Raw genomic sequence first — 19,623 nt, forward strand, 5'->3', positions numbered from 1 at the left:
TAACAGCAGTTTTATGCTAGAATAAAATGTTATGTTCTAAAATGATGAGATAAATGTCCCGAATTTCCAAATTGCTTTCCCTAATACTAATAACTTCACGTATATGTAATTAGTATGACATTAGCATTCCTATGGATTATATAAGCCTAAATCACATATTAAGATTTCGTATTATTTATAGGCTCATATAATGGCTGGCATAGCATTAACGGCTTTAAAGGAGTACGAACAGGCTTTCAGAGAATTTTTAACTGCCTACAAGTGTGCTGTAGCTGTCAACCAAACAAAATTTGCTGGATTATTTTCTGAAATGGCTAAACTTTTTTCCAAACCTTCAGAACGGTCTAGTAAGTATGCTTGAACTGAATGAAAGTACTATATTCAAGTTTGACCAGGCTTTTGTTCGCAATGTATGTTTTAAACGCTTGTAACAGAAAGAAGCTATTACTGTTATTACAAAACCTTTGGTAGAACAAAAAAAAAAATGGATAAAAGTACAGTAAAAGCATATTTCAAAGAACCCAGCTGAATGCAGCACTCCACGTGAAAATATGGATATGTGTAAATGTATACACATACACAACGGTTAAGCGCATATACAATAACAACATCGTATGCAATAATACTAATAAGCTTTGATAATGTGGCAGTTGAGGCCAATAAGTCCAGCGGTGTTCAAAGAAAATCCGTCACAGATCTATTGTAAAGAAATTATAGAATTTACCTGTATTAGAAAATAAACAGTGTCGATTGTATTGAGGTCAACTGCCACATTATCAAAGTTTATTAGTAACAAAGTAGTAAAAAAACCACTAACGTACATGAAAATATTACCATTTAGATTTCATGACACGTTTTTTAACGTTTTCGTTAATTAGAAACAACCACAGATAATTGTAACAAAATTTTTGTGAAAGTTTGAAATGTCATCATGTTGTATGTGTAACGTTTCACCTTCATTAAATCGCAGTAGCATTTTTGTAGATGACATGATAACTCACACAACACAAAATATTTTGGGACATGGACATGACTGGGCGGAGGCGTGTTATTTGCTTGCAGAACACAATGAATGGGATTCTGCAAAGATAGCATACACACAGTTTGCAAAAAGTGGAGGACCACCTGTAATGCCTCTCAATGTCAGTCTAAAGCCATTCTGCAGTATAAAACATATCAAGGTAAGAATTTGAAAACAGAACTCTGTACATTTTGAAATGATCTAAAAGAAAGTGCGCAATGAAACCTCATTTGTGTTAGGACAACCAGTTGTACACATGTAAAGAAAAAGTTGATCTGATTGTGCAGTAGCGTTCTGATTTTCATAAATATGCGTTTCCCTTCTGTATACACACAATACCTTTAACTGTTTAACGATGTTGACAATAATTATGGTTAATTTTTCATCAAATCTTACATCGTAATTATAAACACTGTCTTTTCTTTTTCAAAATGTAAACATTTATAATCGTAAGCACACATTGTAATGGAACACTTTTATACATGAGTTATGTTGCGAGTTATGTTGTATACAGACCTCTGAATATATCTTCATTACTCCATACTGCTGACACATACTGATTCCAATTTCACAGAGTAATCCATGGGTTGCCGATATGATGCTTTACCTTTTACAGTGTGGATCAGACAGACACACTATTTCGCTTGAGGAAGGTGACACATATCTTCATGCTGTCGTTAGAATATCATTGATTGGTAAGGCAAATAGTTTGAGACAATTATGAATGTTAACTTTATCAAAAGGAATACATATTTGAATATTTAAATTCGCCCTATTCTTTTCCGTTGGAAATTATGACGTTCATATCGTATAAACAGCAAAAGGAAAGGCGCGAAAGTTACGTCATCGCTGCTTAGTGATAACCGGCCGCTGTTTTGACGACGTCCGCGTATAACCAGGGAGAACGTTCCTTAGATGACGTCGCAGTTGTTCCGTCAGGCGAACAGAATGGCCGGGAAACTGATTTTTATGCTTAATGCTACAGATTATATGCAAATCATAATATTATATGGTTTACATATGCAAAGGAAATATAATGTAAATATAAGAAATGAAACTATTTTTTTCGGTGTCCATGCGAAATGAACGGCAGAATAGGATCGGCAAATAAATCATGAATCGCTAGCGCGATTCTGGATTTGCCGATCCTATTCTGTCGTTCATATATAAAAAAATCACTTCATTTCTTAAACATACGGAAAATACTGAGTTGTAGGCCTACAACTTTAAATGAATTTTTCAATCTTCGGGTCAGAATAGCCTGTCAAACGTCAAACGACAGAAGTATTATAAAAAGCTTAAACAGGTGTATTTCATAAATTTTCTCGATTTTGTTTTTGTCTTTTTGAGCGACTTTGGGAGTTTCCACTTCTATCATTTCACGAGAAATGTAAAGTTGTTAAAAACCGTTGAATAGCGTAAGTAATGCATAGATATTTCTTCGAAATTTTCGTGTGTAGGTATCGCCTTTCACTTTAGAGTTTCATTTAAAAAAAGAATATCATTTTCTTATCGACCCATTAGTGCATCAAGGTGCTATTTACAATTAAATAATAAATGCAGACAGCAACTTGATGCACTTATGGGTCGTTATAAAGTATGCTAACTTCGGAAAGTATATACTATTACACTCAAGAGTAGTTTCTGTGGCCGAATGTTTAAGGTTCATTCTATCGAAAAAATAGTGGGTCTAAATAATTTAGATTTGCGGGTTTGTTACTGAAGAAAAGTTATAATAAGTATATACCAATGAATTCGTCTTGGAACGGAGTATACGATCAAATAGTCAAACTACGACTACGACTCTTTCATAAGTCGTACGATAACGAATTTGATAACAAAACTGGTCATGTTTTTTCAAAATCAAGGGCTGCTTCAAAATACATGCGGAGTCCGTTTAAAATGTATTTACAGACAGACAAGACATGTATCTAGTTCCTGCCACCCTTTAAATTACCCCAATTTTTTTCAAAAGGCTGACGATTTACGTTTAAAAATACACTTTAGAATGCTTCAAACGATTGTTTTCATCGTCCTTTGTTGACATGACGGACTACTTTTTAGTTGTTATAAATATGAAAATTGCACGGAGAAATCGCGTTCGATTCCCGCCAAATATAATAAAGGATAGTTCTTCACGACATTTACCTTAAGGGAGAGTTCTTTATCCCGATAATCATTCTCGACAGGTGTGAAAGATCCAATAACACTATTCAAATAGTACAGTCAAAAAATATTTCAAGAATAATTAACAGTTTTTTTTATTTTTTTTTTGTCAAAATATTCTACAACCTCAAATGAAATCTAAATCATCTGCTTCATTGAACTATCTTACTTTTTTCAAACGGTCTGTTTAATTTAATAAAAGCGTTATCGTTCCAAACTTTGTAAAATTTCTTACTTTCAAGACCATTAGGTCTTTTGAATAATTCGACTACCAGACTAGTCATTTAAACCCTCAGTCTGTACGCAGAAATACATATCGCAGCCATTTAAACTATTCAAACCCGATGGAGCTCTGTTATATCAAATAAATGTAATTATGTCAATAAAGGTCTTCATTTAGGGCATTTTTTTGCACGCTAGCACCTTTAGCCTGACAACAGATTGACTTTATGATCTCCGCTGACTTCGTTGATAAGCTTAAATGCTGAAAACTTTGCTAGATCCCTCGTCCGAGTTACATGAAGGAGTGCCTATCTGAACATTTTGTTTACAGTTTAGTGCACCTTACGATTTCCACGAGTCTGTTGGATAGCTTCTTCACAGGAGATATATTCTACATTGCAAATAGCGTTTTCGACACTTAAGGTTAGAAGAAGCAATTCGGACACTTGACAGCGACTTAAAAGGCCTTAGTCATGCCTATTTCTAGAAATATCTTTATTTGGTGGGGTTAGGCTCTAGTTTAGAATGAATGTGCCACCAGCGAGACACATAGCTCCGATCGGGAGTAGATTTCAGGGTGTTCTCCTCGGAAAAAGTTTGAATAATAGATATGTAATGGTGGCCTCTGGTCTAAATTTTGAGAAAATATTATTGCCAAAATAGTTGGGTGCAACTTTGATGAATATAGGACACTCCGCTGTTAAAACATATGCATTACTTTGGACGATTTTTCAAGGCCTTTGGGTTTTTCTCAGAACAGGTTTGCACTGTGGAAAAACATATCACTGAAAGAATAAGTTTGGGGAACCAATATCATTAATTGTTTAGCTGTTCCTCTACATAAACAAGTACTGTCGAGAAGTCACGAAATCGCAGCATTTATAAACTACCGACAACTGAAAGTACTTTTTGCCTGACTGCCTAGCTGTGTTCCTCTTTGTGAACTTGTAATACTTTGCATTTCTGTTTGTTTGTTTTGAGTTTAATGGCGTTTTTTCAACAGTATTTCAGTCATGTAACGGCGAGCAGTTAACCTAGTAACCAGTGTTCCTGGATTCTGTACCAGTACAAACCTGTTCTCCGCAAATGACTGTCAACCTCCCTACATAAATTATCAGACGTGGACAATGTCTTTAATTGAACCGTAACCAAGAACATGTCTCGCGATCCGTAGACCAACGCTCTCCCTACTGAGCTAAGCGGACGGCCTTGCATTTCTGTACAAGACTGATGATAGACACAAGGATGTAGGAATTCTTTTTACACAAGGTCTTGGAAACAAGATTAGCTTTTTTTTAATAATTAGGTAGAACATATTTACAAACAAAAAGTGTTAGTATATAGTATCTTTTGTTAATGCCTGTGCTATTAATGGTAAAAAGAATGAAAGGGACAACAAGTTAAGTAATTTATGACAACAGTTTTACTAGTATTTTGCAGCGTAACAAATTCATGCATGTCCACACATATAAAAGTATATACTATCAATACACAATTATGCATATAAAGTTGTGCTACAAAAGGAACTGAATTCCAAAACAGTGTTACTTCCCCTTATCTGTACAGTTTGACAATATTCCTTCATGGAGGTTGCAAAAGGAACTAGAATGGTGTTGACAGAAAATGTATCATTTAATCATGTAGTATACCGACGGCTCAATAATGTTATTAAGTAAAAATGACATAACTAAAACAACTGAACACAAAGCAAATGCACATGTCTACAAAATGTCCATGATGCTTAACAACAATGTAGTTGTCATTAGCCGTCAAAGAAGGGCCACAATTCCAGACAAAATAATCGATCATAAAAGTCAGGACAACATGTAAATATCCACTTCATGCCGTTGATGTATACCAAGTTTCAATTCAGTTGGATGGAAAATGTAGGACTTAAGTTTACAATGTGATGGAATTATTTCGAGGTCCAAAAGGGCAACGACTCCAGAAAAAAATAATTAGGCATAGAAGTCCCGATCCATTCATGTTGATGATGTAAACAGAGTTTTATATGAATTTGATGTATGGGTTAAGTTCTTTGACACCGGAGACATAAAAGGAGTTTACTATATATCTTGGAATAAGTATGCTTTAAAAGTTTTCATAACGTAGTAAGCTGGTTTCATTTTAACCTAGTTTAAAAGGAGCTTCTATATATATCAGTAACCTAGAGCTAGAAGTCCGAGTCATGAATTTTACATACATGTCATCTTGTTATGATAAATATATGTGCCAAGTTATGTGAGCTGCAACACATTCATAACAAGAGGGCCCTGAAAGTCCTGTATGACTAACCTGAAGAAAGTAGGTCAGTAGGTCACATTCATGGTCACTGAAGTCAGTTTTAAGATCGGTGTGCAAAACTGAACATGTCGTCCAAATTTCAAGGCTGTACCTTTAAAACAAATAAAGTAGGTCAGTAGGTCACATTCCACATGACTCAGATTCAAACTTGACCTAAAGTTCATCAAGATTAACATTCTGACCAAGTTTCATGAAGATACAGTGGTATCTAGGGTGTTAACAAGCTTTTCCTTTGATTTGACCTGGTGACCTAGTTTTTGACCCCACCTGACCCAGATTTGACTTTGGCCTAAAGATAATCAAGATTAACATTCTGACCAAGTTTCATTATATTATGATCATAAATGTGGCCCTCTAGAGTGTTAACTACCTTTTCCTTTTATTCGACCTGGTAACATGTTTTTGACCCCCTGACCCAGATTTGAGCTTGACCTAATGATCGTCACCGTTAACATTCTGAATAAGTTTCATTAAGGTATAGTCATAAATGTGGCCTCTAAAAGTGTAACAAGCTTACTCTTGATTTGACCTGATGACCTAGTTTCTGACTACTTGACCTAAATTTAAACTTGACCTAAAGATAATTAAGGTTAACGTTCTGACCAAGTTTCATGAAGATACAGTCATAAATGTGGCTTCCAGAGTGTTAACAAGTTTTTCCTTTGATTTGACCTGGTGGCCTAGTTTTTGATCCCACCTGACCCAGATTTGACTTTGGCTTAAAGATTGTCAAGGTTAACATTCTGACCAAGTTTCATAAAGGTATAGTTATAAATGTGGCCTCTAAGAGTGTAACAAGCTTACCATTGATTTGACCTGGTGACCTAGTTTCTGGTTCCACTTGACCTCAATTTAAACTTGACTGAAACATTATCATGGTTAACATTCTGACCAAGTTTCATGAAGATAAGTCATAAATGTGGCATTTAGAGCGTTAACAAGCTTTTCCTTTGATTTGACCCGGTGACCTAGTTTTTGATCTCACCTAATCCAGATTCAAAATTAACCTAATAACCATCAAGATTAACATTCTGACAAAGTTGCATGAAGATATAGTGATAAATATGGCCTCTAGATTGTTAACAATTTTTTCCTTTGATTTGACCTAGTGACCTAGTTTTTTATTCCAGACGACCCAATATCAAATTCGTCCATAATTGAATTGAGAGTAACATTCTGACCAAGTTTCATTAAGATTGAACCAAAATTGTTACCTCTAGAGTGTTAACAGTCAAATTGTTGACGACAGACAAACGACGGACACAGGGGGATCACAAAAGCTCACCTTTGAGCACTTCATGCTCAGGTGAGCTAAAAAGTTAATGACAAAAAAGGTTAGTTTTTGACTACTTAATTGTGACCTTGACTTATCATCTGAATCTAGCATGTGTCACATCAAAATATAACATTTAATAACCCTGCCAAGAAATTTGAAAATCCGCCCAATCACGGAAAAAATACTAACAATGCAAAAAACATTATTTGAATCTCACTTTCCACACCACAAAAAAAAGCAATAGCACATTTACGTTGAAACATCATGAAACATCTATAAAACAAGTATGAAAGCAGTGATATTTTTTGCCCTTTTGGGAAAAGATTCGATAGCAGATAAATTGGGGAAAGCAGCGGGGTTTTTACTCAGATTGGGAATTTTTATAGTTAATTAATAACATCATTTAGAATGCTTCTTTCTTAAGTCTAATTCCATGTAAATATCATCAAACAAACTGTTTGAATGTTTAAATCATGGTGAATGTCAATGTAACTAAGTTTGGATGATAATTGGGAAAAAAGGATTGCATTTTTCAATTGGGAAGATGTCCTTTTAGGGGTACTTTATACAGAAGGAAAAAAATCGCTGGAACTTCAAAGCCTAATACTTTTTCAAAAACTACATTATTAAGTTACATTGTTTATGTAGAACTATGCTCAGTGAATTGAAAAAAAATTATTGTGCCAGTAGATGATTTATCAAAATGCGCATTTCTAATCGTCCATATGTATAATGTCATTAACAGTTTTGAGGCTTCAAAGTACTTTGTAAATTAATATTAAGCAGGTTCTTCATGCATGACAGATATTTCTTTTTCCTTAATTCTTGATATTTCTTCTCTGATTCTCAAAATTTGTGTCTGGAAATATGAATAGACGTTTTAAATTATTCATGTAACCATTTTACAATTTTTATGTATAATTATTATGTAGAATTATGATCAGAAAATTGAAAAAAGAAGAAACACTGTTGTTGCAGTATTGTCTGGACACATATTTTCCAGAAGAGTACACTATTCTTAACTTCCATAAGCAATTGTGAGATTTCACTGTATTTTGCAAATTAATCTAAGGCAGGTTCTTCATGCATGATGCATATTTTCCTATCTTCCTAACACTTGATACTTCTATTTCTCTGATTCTGGAAATCTGATTGTACATTCTGTATGATCCATCAAATAGTTCAGTTTTTTTTTTTGTTGTTGACCAATGCTTCAAACACTTGCGGCCCTTTAGATGAGCATCTGAAATGAGAAAAAAGTAGTGATTTTTACACTTACTATAAATCCTACATGTTTCATTTGTTCATAACAACTACAAATTTTAGAATACAAAATCTAAAATGTTATATCTTAGAATTATAACAATATCAGTCTGACAGATATATTAAGAAAATGTCATGACTTTAATAAGAAGTGATAAAATAGTACCCTATACAAGTAATGAAGACTAAAACCTATGAATTTTAACAGATGATATATATATTTGTCTATAATTATGTCTTCATACACCGGCCTTCATTTTCAACTAACACTATACGCACATGATCACTTCATGCTGATAATTAACTATTTCTTTTGAATTGTTTGAAACTGTGAGTAGGCCTACACAATGTACAAGTGTATTTGTGATATATTAAAGTAAAGGACATAACTCAAGAAAAAGTAACCTGAAATTGAAGTCTGGCAATATGTGCATGCCTACTTCATGCTGATAATTTCATTTCAACTTACATTTCCATTGTGACACAGTATGAAAACTGTAGGAGGAGAGGAGTACATTAAATACAAATATAACTGTTATATTTCAAAAGGGGGGAGCATTACATCCCTGAAATAGATAAAGGCTCTGACATTTATGGTTAATATGTATAACAAGTTACAAGGGTATGTAACAGAAAGTGGGGGAGGAGGTGAGTACATACTGTAGTATGTATTTAATTCAAAGTCAAAAAAGGGCCGTAAGTTTAGAAATTGGTCACCAGGTGTAAAATTTACTATAGTATGTGTATGTCATGATCCATTTGAATCTGATTGAATTTACAGAAGGAATGTTAATACACAAGGTATCAAGGTAGCTGTGATATAGTAATTTAAAAATAAACAAATGGCATATTAACTAAAGGAACAAATAATCAAATTTGATAGCCCTGTCCACTTCGTGCTGATGTTGTGTACCAAGTTTCATATGAACTGATAATTAGTATATACATGAAAGAACTTAATAAAAGCAGCAACTATCCTGTACCTTTTTGATGTCTACTGTTCATGGTCTAGCCAAAGCTCCACAAGGCTGCATTGAGGGTATTTATTCACCATATCATACTTCAACTGCAGTAAAAGACCAACATATACATTTATATATACATAAATTTTACTTTCACAATTAAATGTACTTTCTCTTTAAAATTCAATTGCTGGCACTTTATATTAAAACAATTTTGAGAAATGCATAGATCTAAAATCAATTATTATAATTAGTTTAATAAATGCTTTAGTAAATGCCACATTTATTTTCAAAACACTGACACCTACCTATATAAAAGTGTAATCTTCTTCTTTGAAATTATAACATTCATTATCCCATTGTTTATTTGGATCAGTTTACATCTTCATCTGAAATAAGTACAGTATAACAAAACTATGGGTATAATGAAATTAACATTGTACGGAATCTTGACAAGTGTGAATTTATGTGCTTTGAAACTACTCATGTAGCTTCACTTCTTTAATTAGGTCCACAGCACTGTTGATGTACAAACTTTAATGTGGTTGTACAATTCATGCATGCCATATGAAAAATAATTATTAGAAATTAACATTATATGGAATCTTGACAAGTGTGAATTTATGTATTTTGAAACTACTGATGTAGCTTCTCTTCTTTAATTAGGCCTACAGAACAGCTGATGTACAAACTTTTAATGCAGTTGTACAATTTATGCATGCATATTAGAAATTAACATTATATGGAATACAGACAAGTGTGAATTCATGTATTTTGAAACTACTCATGTAGATCTAGCTTCACTTCCTTAATTAGGCCTATAGCGCAGTTGATGTAGTTGAACAATTCATGCATGCCATGAAAAATAATTATAATTCTACTTATAATCTGGTGTTATCTATGTTATTATCAGTCAACTTGTATCTATTTGTTAATATTTAAGTCATGACCATGCTTCATTCAGGCCCTTGACTGTTTCAGCTATGCAGAGGTATCCTTTCGTTTGCTTACTCCAGTACAAACGTCGTTTCTTTTTCATACATTATCAAACATATTGTACATAGACTCTATGAATATTGACAATTACCTTTCTGTACTGTTGGTCTCCTTCATGCATTCCTGCTGAATAGGAAATGTGCGAGCCGAACACAGGTTCCACGACAGTTTACAAATTAGATCTACAATATTTCCATGTTGCAGATATTCATCTGAAACAAACACAAGACGTCATAGCTAACCGTATGATTCAGCTTCACGTCCAATCATACATGTATTAATTTATGCAAAGGGTTTCTGGCCGTCTTCTTTCTAAGGTTCAAATTCTGTCAATTTGAACGCAACAAGTGCATAAACGTTTTATTTGCTATGACAGTGACCCATTCTGATCGATTTACTATCTTTGAGTATAAAACAACGGGTCAATGCGTTAATTCTGCATCTAATGATTTATCTTTAGAAAGTCTGGTGACAGTAGGCTGCATGCATATATATATATACCGAGCATACCGGTATGCTCTGTTCTCCACCCGTTTAAATGACTGGGCAGATCGTTTCCAGGTCTTGAAATACAGACGACTGATTATCAACATTGTTTTGTACTCGTTGCAAAATAATTAATTCATAAACTTACCTTATCGTCGTTCCTGCAAGAGCAACTCGACCTGTCAAAATATATAAACACATGGGAGGCCTTTTGACAGCTCAGTCATGTAAACATCCGAAGGAAATAGTCTAAATTTATTCTAGTTACTTCCATATGCGATACTATCGTGAACTATATTCATATGCATGATGTATCGCGTGTACATTTAAGCATAAATTGAATGTCTGTGAATCCTGTCCTTAAACTGTTTTTACGTTAAGCGCCGAAAATTATGTAAATCCATAAGGTCATGTGCTTAGCCTGATCACATTTCTACGCACAAACACATTTTTGTGTTAAAAAATATGCTGAAATTTACATTTTATTCTGTCAATTACTTTGTGACCGCAACCGTTTCTAAAAATAAAATTGACACATCTGACTTTTATGTGTATTGGCCTTGTAATGACATTATGGATTTTTATCATAAATACAATAGGGTTATTATAACGGTGGCTTGATCTGGGATGCAGTATTCGGCTCGAGTGGATTTTGCCAGATCGGATCTCACGTTGCTCCAGAGATCATCATCGATCATCAAAAGCAGGGACCGTATGACCTATTTTATGTCATTATGTCATTTGACCTAAAAACAAAATAAAATGTGATCTTTTTCTTTCTTTTTTTTTTTTCACAGGAAACTTTCATTACCTGTACCGGTATCTTAGTTGAGGAGATCCTATCAGGCTTTATACAAAACACTGTTATACTAAATTCTTGAATAACTAAAAAGCAGAACAGTCATATATTGTTTCAGTTCATGATATTTATTAAACAAAACCATTTATCCGACGCAATGTAATGTTACAGGTTTGAAAGAGTCTTAATATAAAATTCTTAAATCTGAATAAATATTACGTTCTTTTTTTATCTTGTCCTATAAAATTTACAATAGAGAAAACGTGTACAAAAGGACCTCGGACATTTTCCTATTCAGATTGCTTATCCAGTTATGTAAAAACTGACCAAGGGCTAGACGTCTGAAATAGCATAATACAGATAGTTAAATACCATTTCTTGATATATTCGATTCGACTTTGTGGACATTTCTCATTCTCATTCTCATTTCTATTGAAATATGAACATTAATCATTTTTACGTTTTTAACATCTTTCCCTCCAGAGACGCAATAAAATATTTCACATGCCTTTGTAAATAGTTATTATATGTGTATGCTGCGAAAATGGTACTTAGTCACAGGGGGAAAATACATACAGGGTGTCAGCAAATTAATTTTGCATAAACTATTTTGACACTTATTGCTTGAGTCTTGTAAACCTTGCATATCTACATATTTATTCGTTTTTGTAAAGATTTCAAACATAGAAAACACTATAATAAATAAACAATGGACATAGAAAGTCATGCTTGAAAGCAGGCTGATCCTGATAAGTATATCTTATGAATTTTTCAATCTGGTCTGCTGCCATTGACAATCTAAGTCCGTCGATTGAGTGTCATCAGGATTGAGACAACTGTGTCTGTTGCAAGTCATGGACCAAGCAAGGTGTTTAGACATATGCAACTAGATGTATGTGTCTTCAGCCTAAACATGACAATGAGATATAGATGAACTTCTATTACAATAGTGCCACTGTGGTGCAAATGCCTTTTTACTCTTTGTAAGACGCAATACTGGCACACCTAGAATGCCTTTTAAGAACAACCTTTGCTTTAATTCGAACCAAAGAACCACTGGATCCAACATCATCAACTCTAACAGAACTACACTAGACACCAACTCATGAACTGACCCTGGTGCCTTCTGAACTAACACCGGTACTCCAGAACTAACACTGACGCCCCAAGAACTAACACTGACACCACCAGAATTAACACCAATTCACCTACACATCTAAAACTGATTCCGAAGCCGTCCGAAATACTAGTAACGACCTTCAAGGAACTAACACCCCAAGAATATCTACATAGATGTTGATACTACCTAGTTAAGTTCTGTTCCATTGGACCAGTCGGAATTTTATTACTACATTGTATCTTTATGTTGTTTTATTCTCTTTTTTTTGCATTGTATAACAGAAAGTACATTTAAATGTTTGCTAGACATTAAAAAGTATAGGCTAAATGTGAATGACTCTGTGGCGTTGCCGTTATTATTAGCACAGCAGGACTGTGCCTACGCATGATTTCGAAAACTGAAGAACCAAACACACCAAAATTAATATATAGGGGCCTTGAAAAGAGCAAACAATGCATCTAGAATGCGCCCAAATGTGTCATAAAATGCTAAAACGCAGGCACCCCTGAACCTACAGTTGCCTAGATAGTCCCCTATACCCTTCCGCTACAACTGAAAAAGGCCAGCTACTCAAATGTATGTTAAACATTTTTTAGGCCAGCTTCACCATTGCATGTATTTAATATATAACCCTCCCTATAATGCCCGGTCACTTTCGTACATGTGTATTGCATGCGTCAATACAGTATAGTAATAGATGTATAGAAAACTAACAATAGGCTATGATCAATGCATCAGTTACCATGGGCGCTCAAGTGGAAAGAACTAAAAGTACAGTTGTGTCAACAAAAGTTTCGTCCCACTTTAAGTTTTCGCTTTTAAGTTATTTTTAAAATGTTAATAAAACTGATAATCTGCATGGTAAGAGTTTATTTATTGGTTTAAACACTTTATAATAGGCAAACCTTAAATGCATATGCTTATTTCACTAAAAATACACATTTTACATTTTTCGTAAAATATGACCCTCAGTCACAAACTGTTCGAATTTCAAGGCAATGAATATGAAATAAACGTATTTTTTGTGACAGTTTGATAGGTATATACAGTTGAATATCGTTACCTCGATATCGGTTAGCTCGATACTCCGGTTAGCACGATGTGTTTTAGTCGGTCCCAATTTTTCCCTATATATTTTAATGTAATTATTTATCATTACCTCGATGTGATTAGCTCGATATTTTGTTTAGCTCGATGAGATTTTCAGTCCCGTCAACTTACCTGTACTGTTTTTACATCTGGTTTCGTCGATATCACAGCATGTCAAAAATATCCATGTTATTTGTAAGGTGTGAAAATCAACCTATTCTTGTCCGGCAGTGTATTAATGATAATAAAGTTAGTTTGTGTGTTTGTTTGTTTGATATTTAATCTTTAATCAAATCTAAATGCCAGGAAGTTTGCATTTAATCCCCAATAACTAGTCTTATAAAACAGCGTGCAAGCGGGCAAGCTGTTTTTTTTAATATAACAACTTCTTTGGACAAAATATTTTTTTCTGTTTGACGGTGTAAACATCTGCCATTTAGGATTGAGTAACAATATGTGTATTTAACTGGCAAATTTTCGTTATCGAAGCACAGTCAAAATGACTACTCAACTACGAACATTACCGCTGCATTCAGACTTGTTTAAGGAAGGAATAAAAATGCTAATGTTTACACGTATATTTTGAAAAATTTAAAGTTGTATGTATGTATGTATGTATGTATGTATGTTTTAAGATGTTTTATTTGTCAATAGAATTATAACCGCATTTACATTGCATTGATAAAACATATTATTTCTTTCTCCTTTCAAACCTTCTGAAAAAGGCATTGGATATAGACGTCCGACACAAGTACAAGGTAGTCCCAGATAGTCGATATCGTTATCGAGGTAACGGTATTCGACTGTAACTTGTTTATGAGTATTTGAAGCCATTATATAAAATGGTCAGATACAATAATCATGAAATGGCATTAAAATTTTGGCAAAATCCATAGCATAATGTCCGATGTCCTTTCTGTACTTGCTGTCAAATCTGTCACTAAACATATAGCCCAGGGGTTAAGCATACAGCATTTCCTCGGTCAAAGAAATTATGTTTCAGGAAAATGCACGACAAATTGCGTAATGTAGAGGCCAGACGGCTACTTGAATATATGTTGAAAAGCATCTTAATGTGATCAGTTAGAGTTAGAGTTAGATGTTAGAGTTAGAAATAGAGAGGAGAGAGAAATGCTAAATAGTTATGGTCACTTTTACTTGGTAATATTAACGTAAAAAATGTTATGTTTAAGTTAATAAAAAGACTGTTATTATGTTAAATAAAACTGGTTAAAAGGTTATGAAATGTTGTATGGAATGGCCACGCTACGTTACAGCAAGACTTTGTAATACATTTTGACAACATCAAAGAAATATCAGAAGCAAATTAACGCATACATTGACGATCGTAGAATAAACCAATTATGTGATATATAAAATGGCTGAAAATGAACATACTGTAATGAAACATTGTATCAATATTTAAACAGTAATGAAGACCTGCAACGATAATAGATCTAAATATTTTTTCAGCAAACAAGCCTAACTTTCTAAAACACCTCGTACAAAATTATTGCAAAAAGGCAGATTTGGACCAGAACAAGCTTGACAGTAATGGTAACACATTGATTCATATTGCAAAAAAGGAGAAAAAAGTCAATAGAAAAGTCAGGTGAGCTTTGAATTTATACAGTTTATTTACGAATATTGTTAATATTTTTATGACTGTTTGCATTTTGTTAAATGTCTCTTGTGTTAGGTTATTGGGAATTAATATATTAAGACATACGACTATTATCTTCAGAGACCTTAGGCAATTCATAACATGTTGTTGTTATCATTATGTAAAAAGGAAAAATGTGACAGAATTCCTTCATGGGTGTGGGGTGGATCGACATGTTCAGAACAACGAAAAGAAGCAAGCTGGTTCGTACTTATCTGATGAGCAAAGAAACAAAGCCCTTATTGATAATATGCCTACGAAAGGTAAGGAAATGTTGAAGTATGATTTGTTTCAATTTTTGATTTTAAGTTACTCCGAAAGAGCTTACAGCATACGCCAAGTAACGACTTTCGTATTTTAATTGTGGAGAGTGCTCCATGCACTAGTATGCAAGTATGCTATTTGGTGAAAATAAATGATTCTCTTGTGTAAGTGGCTTCCCCACAATTCCCGTTCGGCCTCTCTGATTGATTTGAATAACTATTAGTTTAAAAAAATATTAAAACAGAGAATGAAATAACATACCGTAGTATAAATTAAACATTTTATTGCGTTTTGAGCTTTTGTGATCGCCCTTCGTCCGTCGTCCGTCCACAATTTCCTTGTGAACACGATAGAGACCACATTCTGTTTTTGATTTTAATCAAACTTGCACACAACTTGTATGGGCATTATATCTTGATGCCTTTCGAAAACTGGCCATATCCTATTATGGATTCCAGAGTTATGGCCCCTTAAAAGGCCAAAAAGTGCCATTTTTGGCTTGTGAACATGATAGAGACCACTTTTTGTAATCAACTTTAATAAAACTTGCACGTAACTTGTATTGGTGTAATATCTCGGTTTCTTTCGAAAACTGACCTGATCCCATTATGAGTTCCAGAGTCATTGCCCCTTAAAGGGCCAAAATTTGCTATTTTTGACTTGTGAACACGATAGAGACATTATTTTGCAATCAACTTTAATAATAAAACTTGTACATAACTTGTATCGGCAAAATATCTCGGTTCCTCTCGAAAACTGGCAAGAACCCGTCATGGGTTCCAGAGTTATGGCCTCTTAAAGGTCCAAAATTTGATATTTGGCTTTTGCAGCCTTATACAGACTTCATTTATGATTTAATTTGATACAAACTTGCTAAATATCTTCAACAACAATAAACCTTGGATTCCATGATGAATCTCTCAGAACCAATCATAGGTTGTGGAGTTACTTTTACCTCCCCTGATTCTGATTAAAATTGATTTATATCAGTAAGTACATATAGTAATCATTTGAAATTTCGTTATTGTCATTAGTTGGACCGAGACAATCAGGGAAGATAACTATGGACTGATTTTATGTCAAATTACCTCCTTTATTTCAAATTAAAGTGGGTATATTTTCATAACTAATGAAGATACTGATCTGTAATTTCATTTATGCCATCCGATTGACTTGTTCGATCAGCGAAGATACATAATGACTGAATTTATGACATATTACCTCCCTTTATTTTTATGTAAATGAATATACCTAGCAGCTTCTAAAGAGATTGGTTTAAAACGTTATTTATGTCTTCCATGGTAAGAAATAGTTATGGTAGATAACTCTTGATTGACCGTTTATCGATATGAATACTTTTCTAATATATTGTTGTAAAATCTTGTACTCTATATCTTCTACATTCTTATACCAATGCATGATTACCTCCCCTGATTTTAATAAAAGTGGATTTATCTCAGTAAGTATTTATAGGACTCGTTTGAAATGTCATTATTGTCATAAGTTGGACTGAGACAATCAGGGTAGACAACTATAGATTGATTTATGTCAAATTAACTCCTTTTGTTTCAAATCAAAATTAGTGTATCTCAGTAACCAATGAAGATACTGTTTTGAAATGTCATTTATGCCATCAGATTGACTCTGACTATCAGGGCAGGTAACACTTGACTGAATTTATGACAAATTACCTCCCTTTATTTTATTTAAATGAATAAACCTCAGCGGCATCTAATGACTGGTTTTAAATGTTATTTAAGTCTTCCAGGGTACGAAATAGCCATGCTTGTACAAAAATGCAGCATTTGAGCCTAGGGCCGTCAAACCTAATATGGAGATTGGCCCTGACTATTATGTGACCCTTAGGTCAAAAGGGACAGTTAAAAGAAAATATTTATCCTGATCTGATGATATTTAATGTGTATGCCAATGTGATCTATGTCAAAACTTGATCTTATCATTAAGAGCAGTGGTGAGCGATATAGGGCCATCATGGCCCTGTTGTTTCTTTTTTCTGGCATATTCATAGTAAATAAATACACTGACTTCTTCAAACTCTAATTGGGCTTCAGACAAGTCATTAAAAGTATACGGATGAAACTTTGGAAATGTGTTACATTTTATTACAGGTGGGATACAAGCATTACATTATAACCAGAGAGAAACCAAGAATCAAAGGAGTGGAACAAATGCAGTCGGGCATGAAAGAAAACACAGAACACGAACATGTGAAAATTGTGAAAAGCTTTACCTAAACGCTGTCGAAAAACTATCAGCTGATAAAACAGATGGAATTAAACTACTCGTAGATTTATTAAATATGGACCATGCAAACAAATGTCATTCCATCATTGAGAAGGCTGTGGATGATTTGTCAAAATACATAGGAGAAATAAATCAAGAAGGTGAAGTTAACTAGATTTCATTCGTATGAATTGAAACGCCGGACAGTTATGAAATGTTGCAATTCTGCATGTTGTTAAATCAGTTAAATAGATACATTTTTCTGCAAAAAGAGCTTTAAGTTAAATGAGGTGTGTTAGTTATAATAAATAATTTATAATCATATGTTTGACATACAGTGCACACATGTATACAGTTATTCCTAACACATAAATGAAATACCTCCAGCAAGTCTTCATTTTTCAGATGTAGCAATCTGTCTAAATTCTTTACGAAAAGAGAAGTACTTCACGATCATAGACAGCCTTGTCAACCACAAAAGATGGGCACTGCTGGATTTGACTATACAGGTGTACAAGAAGAGGTCGTTCGCGTTAAGAGAACTTAAAGGTAAGCATTTGTGTAATCTGCATTGATATTAATATTCTGAATTGAGTAAGTAAACGTAAAGATATAATGATAACCTGCAAAAGCTGGAAAAACAGGCAAAAGGTCATATTGGTGTTAATCAACATTTTTGCGACAGACAAAAAAATACCTGACTAGGATATATGACTGAAATAATCTTTAGCCAAGAATTGTTATAAAAACAATAATGATACTAATTTGTTTTGAAACTTTTTAACGTGATATGCTTTCAATTTTTAGCATTTGCTATAAAATTCTCTGTGGAACCGTTGATCTTAGATACATCGTTGGCTTCAGAAGATGAACTTCGTGTAGCTTGTTGCTTACTAGACAGCGGCTGGCGAATAGGAGATGACAGTAAATGAAAATTATTGTTTTCTTGTTGAAACAGTTAAAATTGTATATTGAATCAAAATCCTTATACACTGTAAATTTAAGCAATACATCGTGTTTTTTTTTGTGTGTGTTTTTTTGTTTGTTGTGTTTAAAGTCTCACAAACACAAGTTTATGTCACATGGCGACCTTCCAGTTTTTGGTAGTGCAGCAAGACCTCGTGGGCACTTCCGGGTATTATTTCAGACACGGTTGGGTACCTAGGTAACCACCGACCTTCCGTAACCCTGCTGGAATAATATCAATCTACATCTCAAGCGGGATTGGTTAGGAGCACGTGCTTCAATGTCATCGACCTAAACCATCCAGCCACGCAGCCCCTTGCATCATTTAAGCACAAAATATTAGTAGCAGTTATATGTTTTATGAAATATTGAAATATTGCTTGTATTATAAGCAAGGCAAATCAACTGTTTTATTATAATTGTTTTAGTGACTTTTTATATTTTTCATAACGTATTCAGCATTTATAAATTTCCTATAGACAACCATTCTTGTTAATAGTTAAATCGTCTCAAAAGTTTTAAAAAATCAAACCTTTTCAGATGGTCGTATGGCAGTAAAAAATGCTGTTGAATTACAAAAATTCAAACTGGTCATCGAACTGATAAAAAGAGGAGCGGATATTTCATGGATGTCTATATACAATGGTGATACACCGATACATGCAGCAATTTGTATTGCCTTGAAAGAGAAACGTAAGTGTTCCATGTTGAACAGGATAGAAGTAAACATAAATGAGTTTCGTTAATGAATGATGTAACATTTTGACGAAAGAGTCAGTAAG

General features: G+C 33.8%; 1 protein-coding gene across 1 annotated transcript in view; it reads left to right on the top strand.

Annotated features, from left to right (window-relative positions):
* The first annotated feature begins 46 nt into the window (after positions 1-46).
* The window catches only part of LOC123563741 (TPR and ankyrin repeat-containing protein 1-like), a 59,033-nt gene continuing 39,456 nt past the window's right edge, over positions 47-19,623 (top strand). Inside the window, exons 1-9 of the mRNA XM_053525258.1 lie at positions 47-347; positions 985-1,181; positions 1,596-1,716; positions 15,178-15,316; positions 15,497-15,630; positions 17,761-18,036; positions 18,281-18,424; positions 18,683-18,799; positions 19,382-19,534. Of these exons, the coding sequence (XP_053381233.1) occupies positions 191-347; positions 985-1,181; positions 1,596-1,716; positions 15,178-15,316; positions 15,497-15,630; positions 17,761-18,036; positions 18,281-18,424; positions 18,683-18,799; positions 19,382-19,534 (1,438 nt within the window). The 5' untranslated portion in view covers positions 47-190. The remainder of the gene's footprint in view (positions 348-984; positions 1,182-1,595; positions 1,717-15,177; positions 15,317-15,496; positions 15,631-17,760; positions 18,037-18,280; positions 18,425-18,682; positions 18,800-19,381; positions 19,535-19,623) is intronic.

Source organism: Mercenaria mercenaria, chromosome 2 (assembly GCF_021730395.1).
Source record: "Mercenaria mercenaria strain notata chromosome 2, MADL_Memer_1, whole genome shotgun sequence".
In the NCBI taxonomy this organism is placed as follows: domain Eukaryota; kingdom Metazoa; phylum Mollusca; class Bivalvia; order Venerida; family Veneridae; genus Mercenaria; species Mercenaria mercenaria.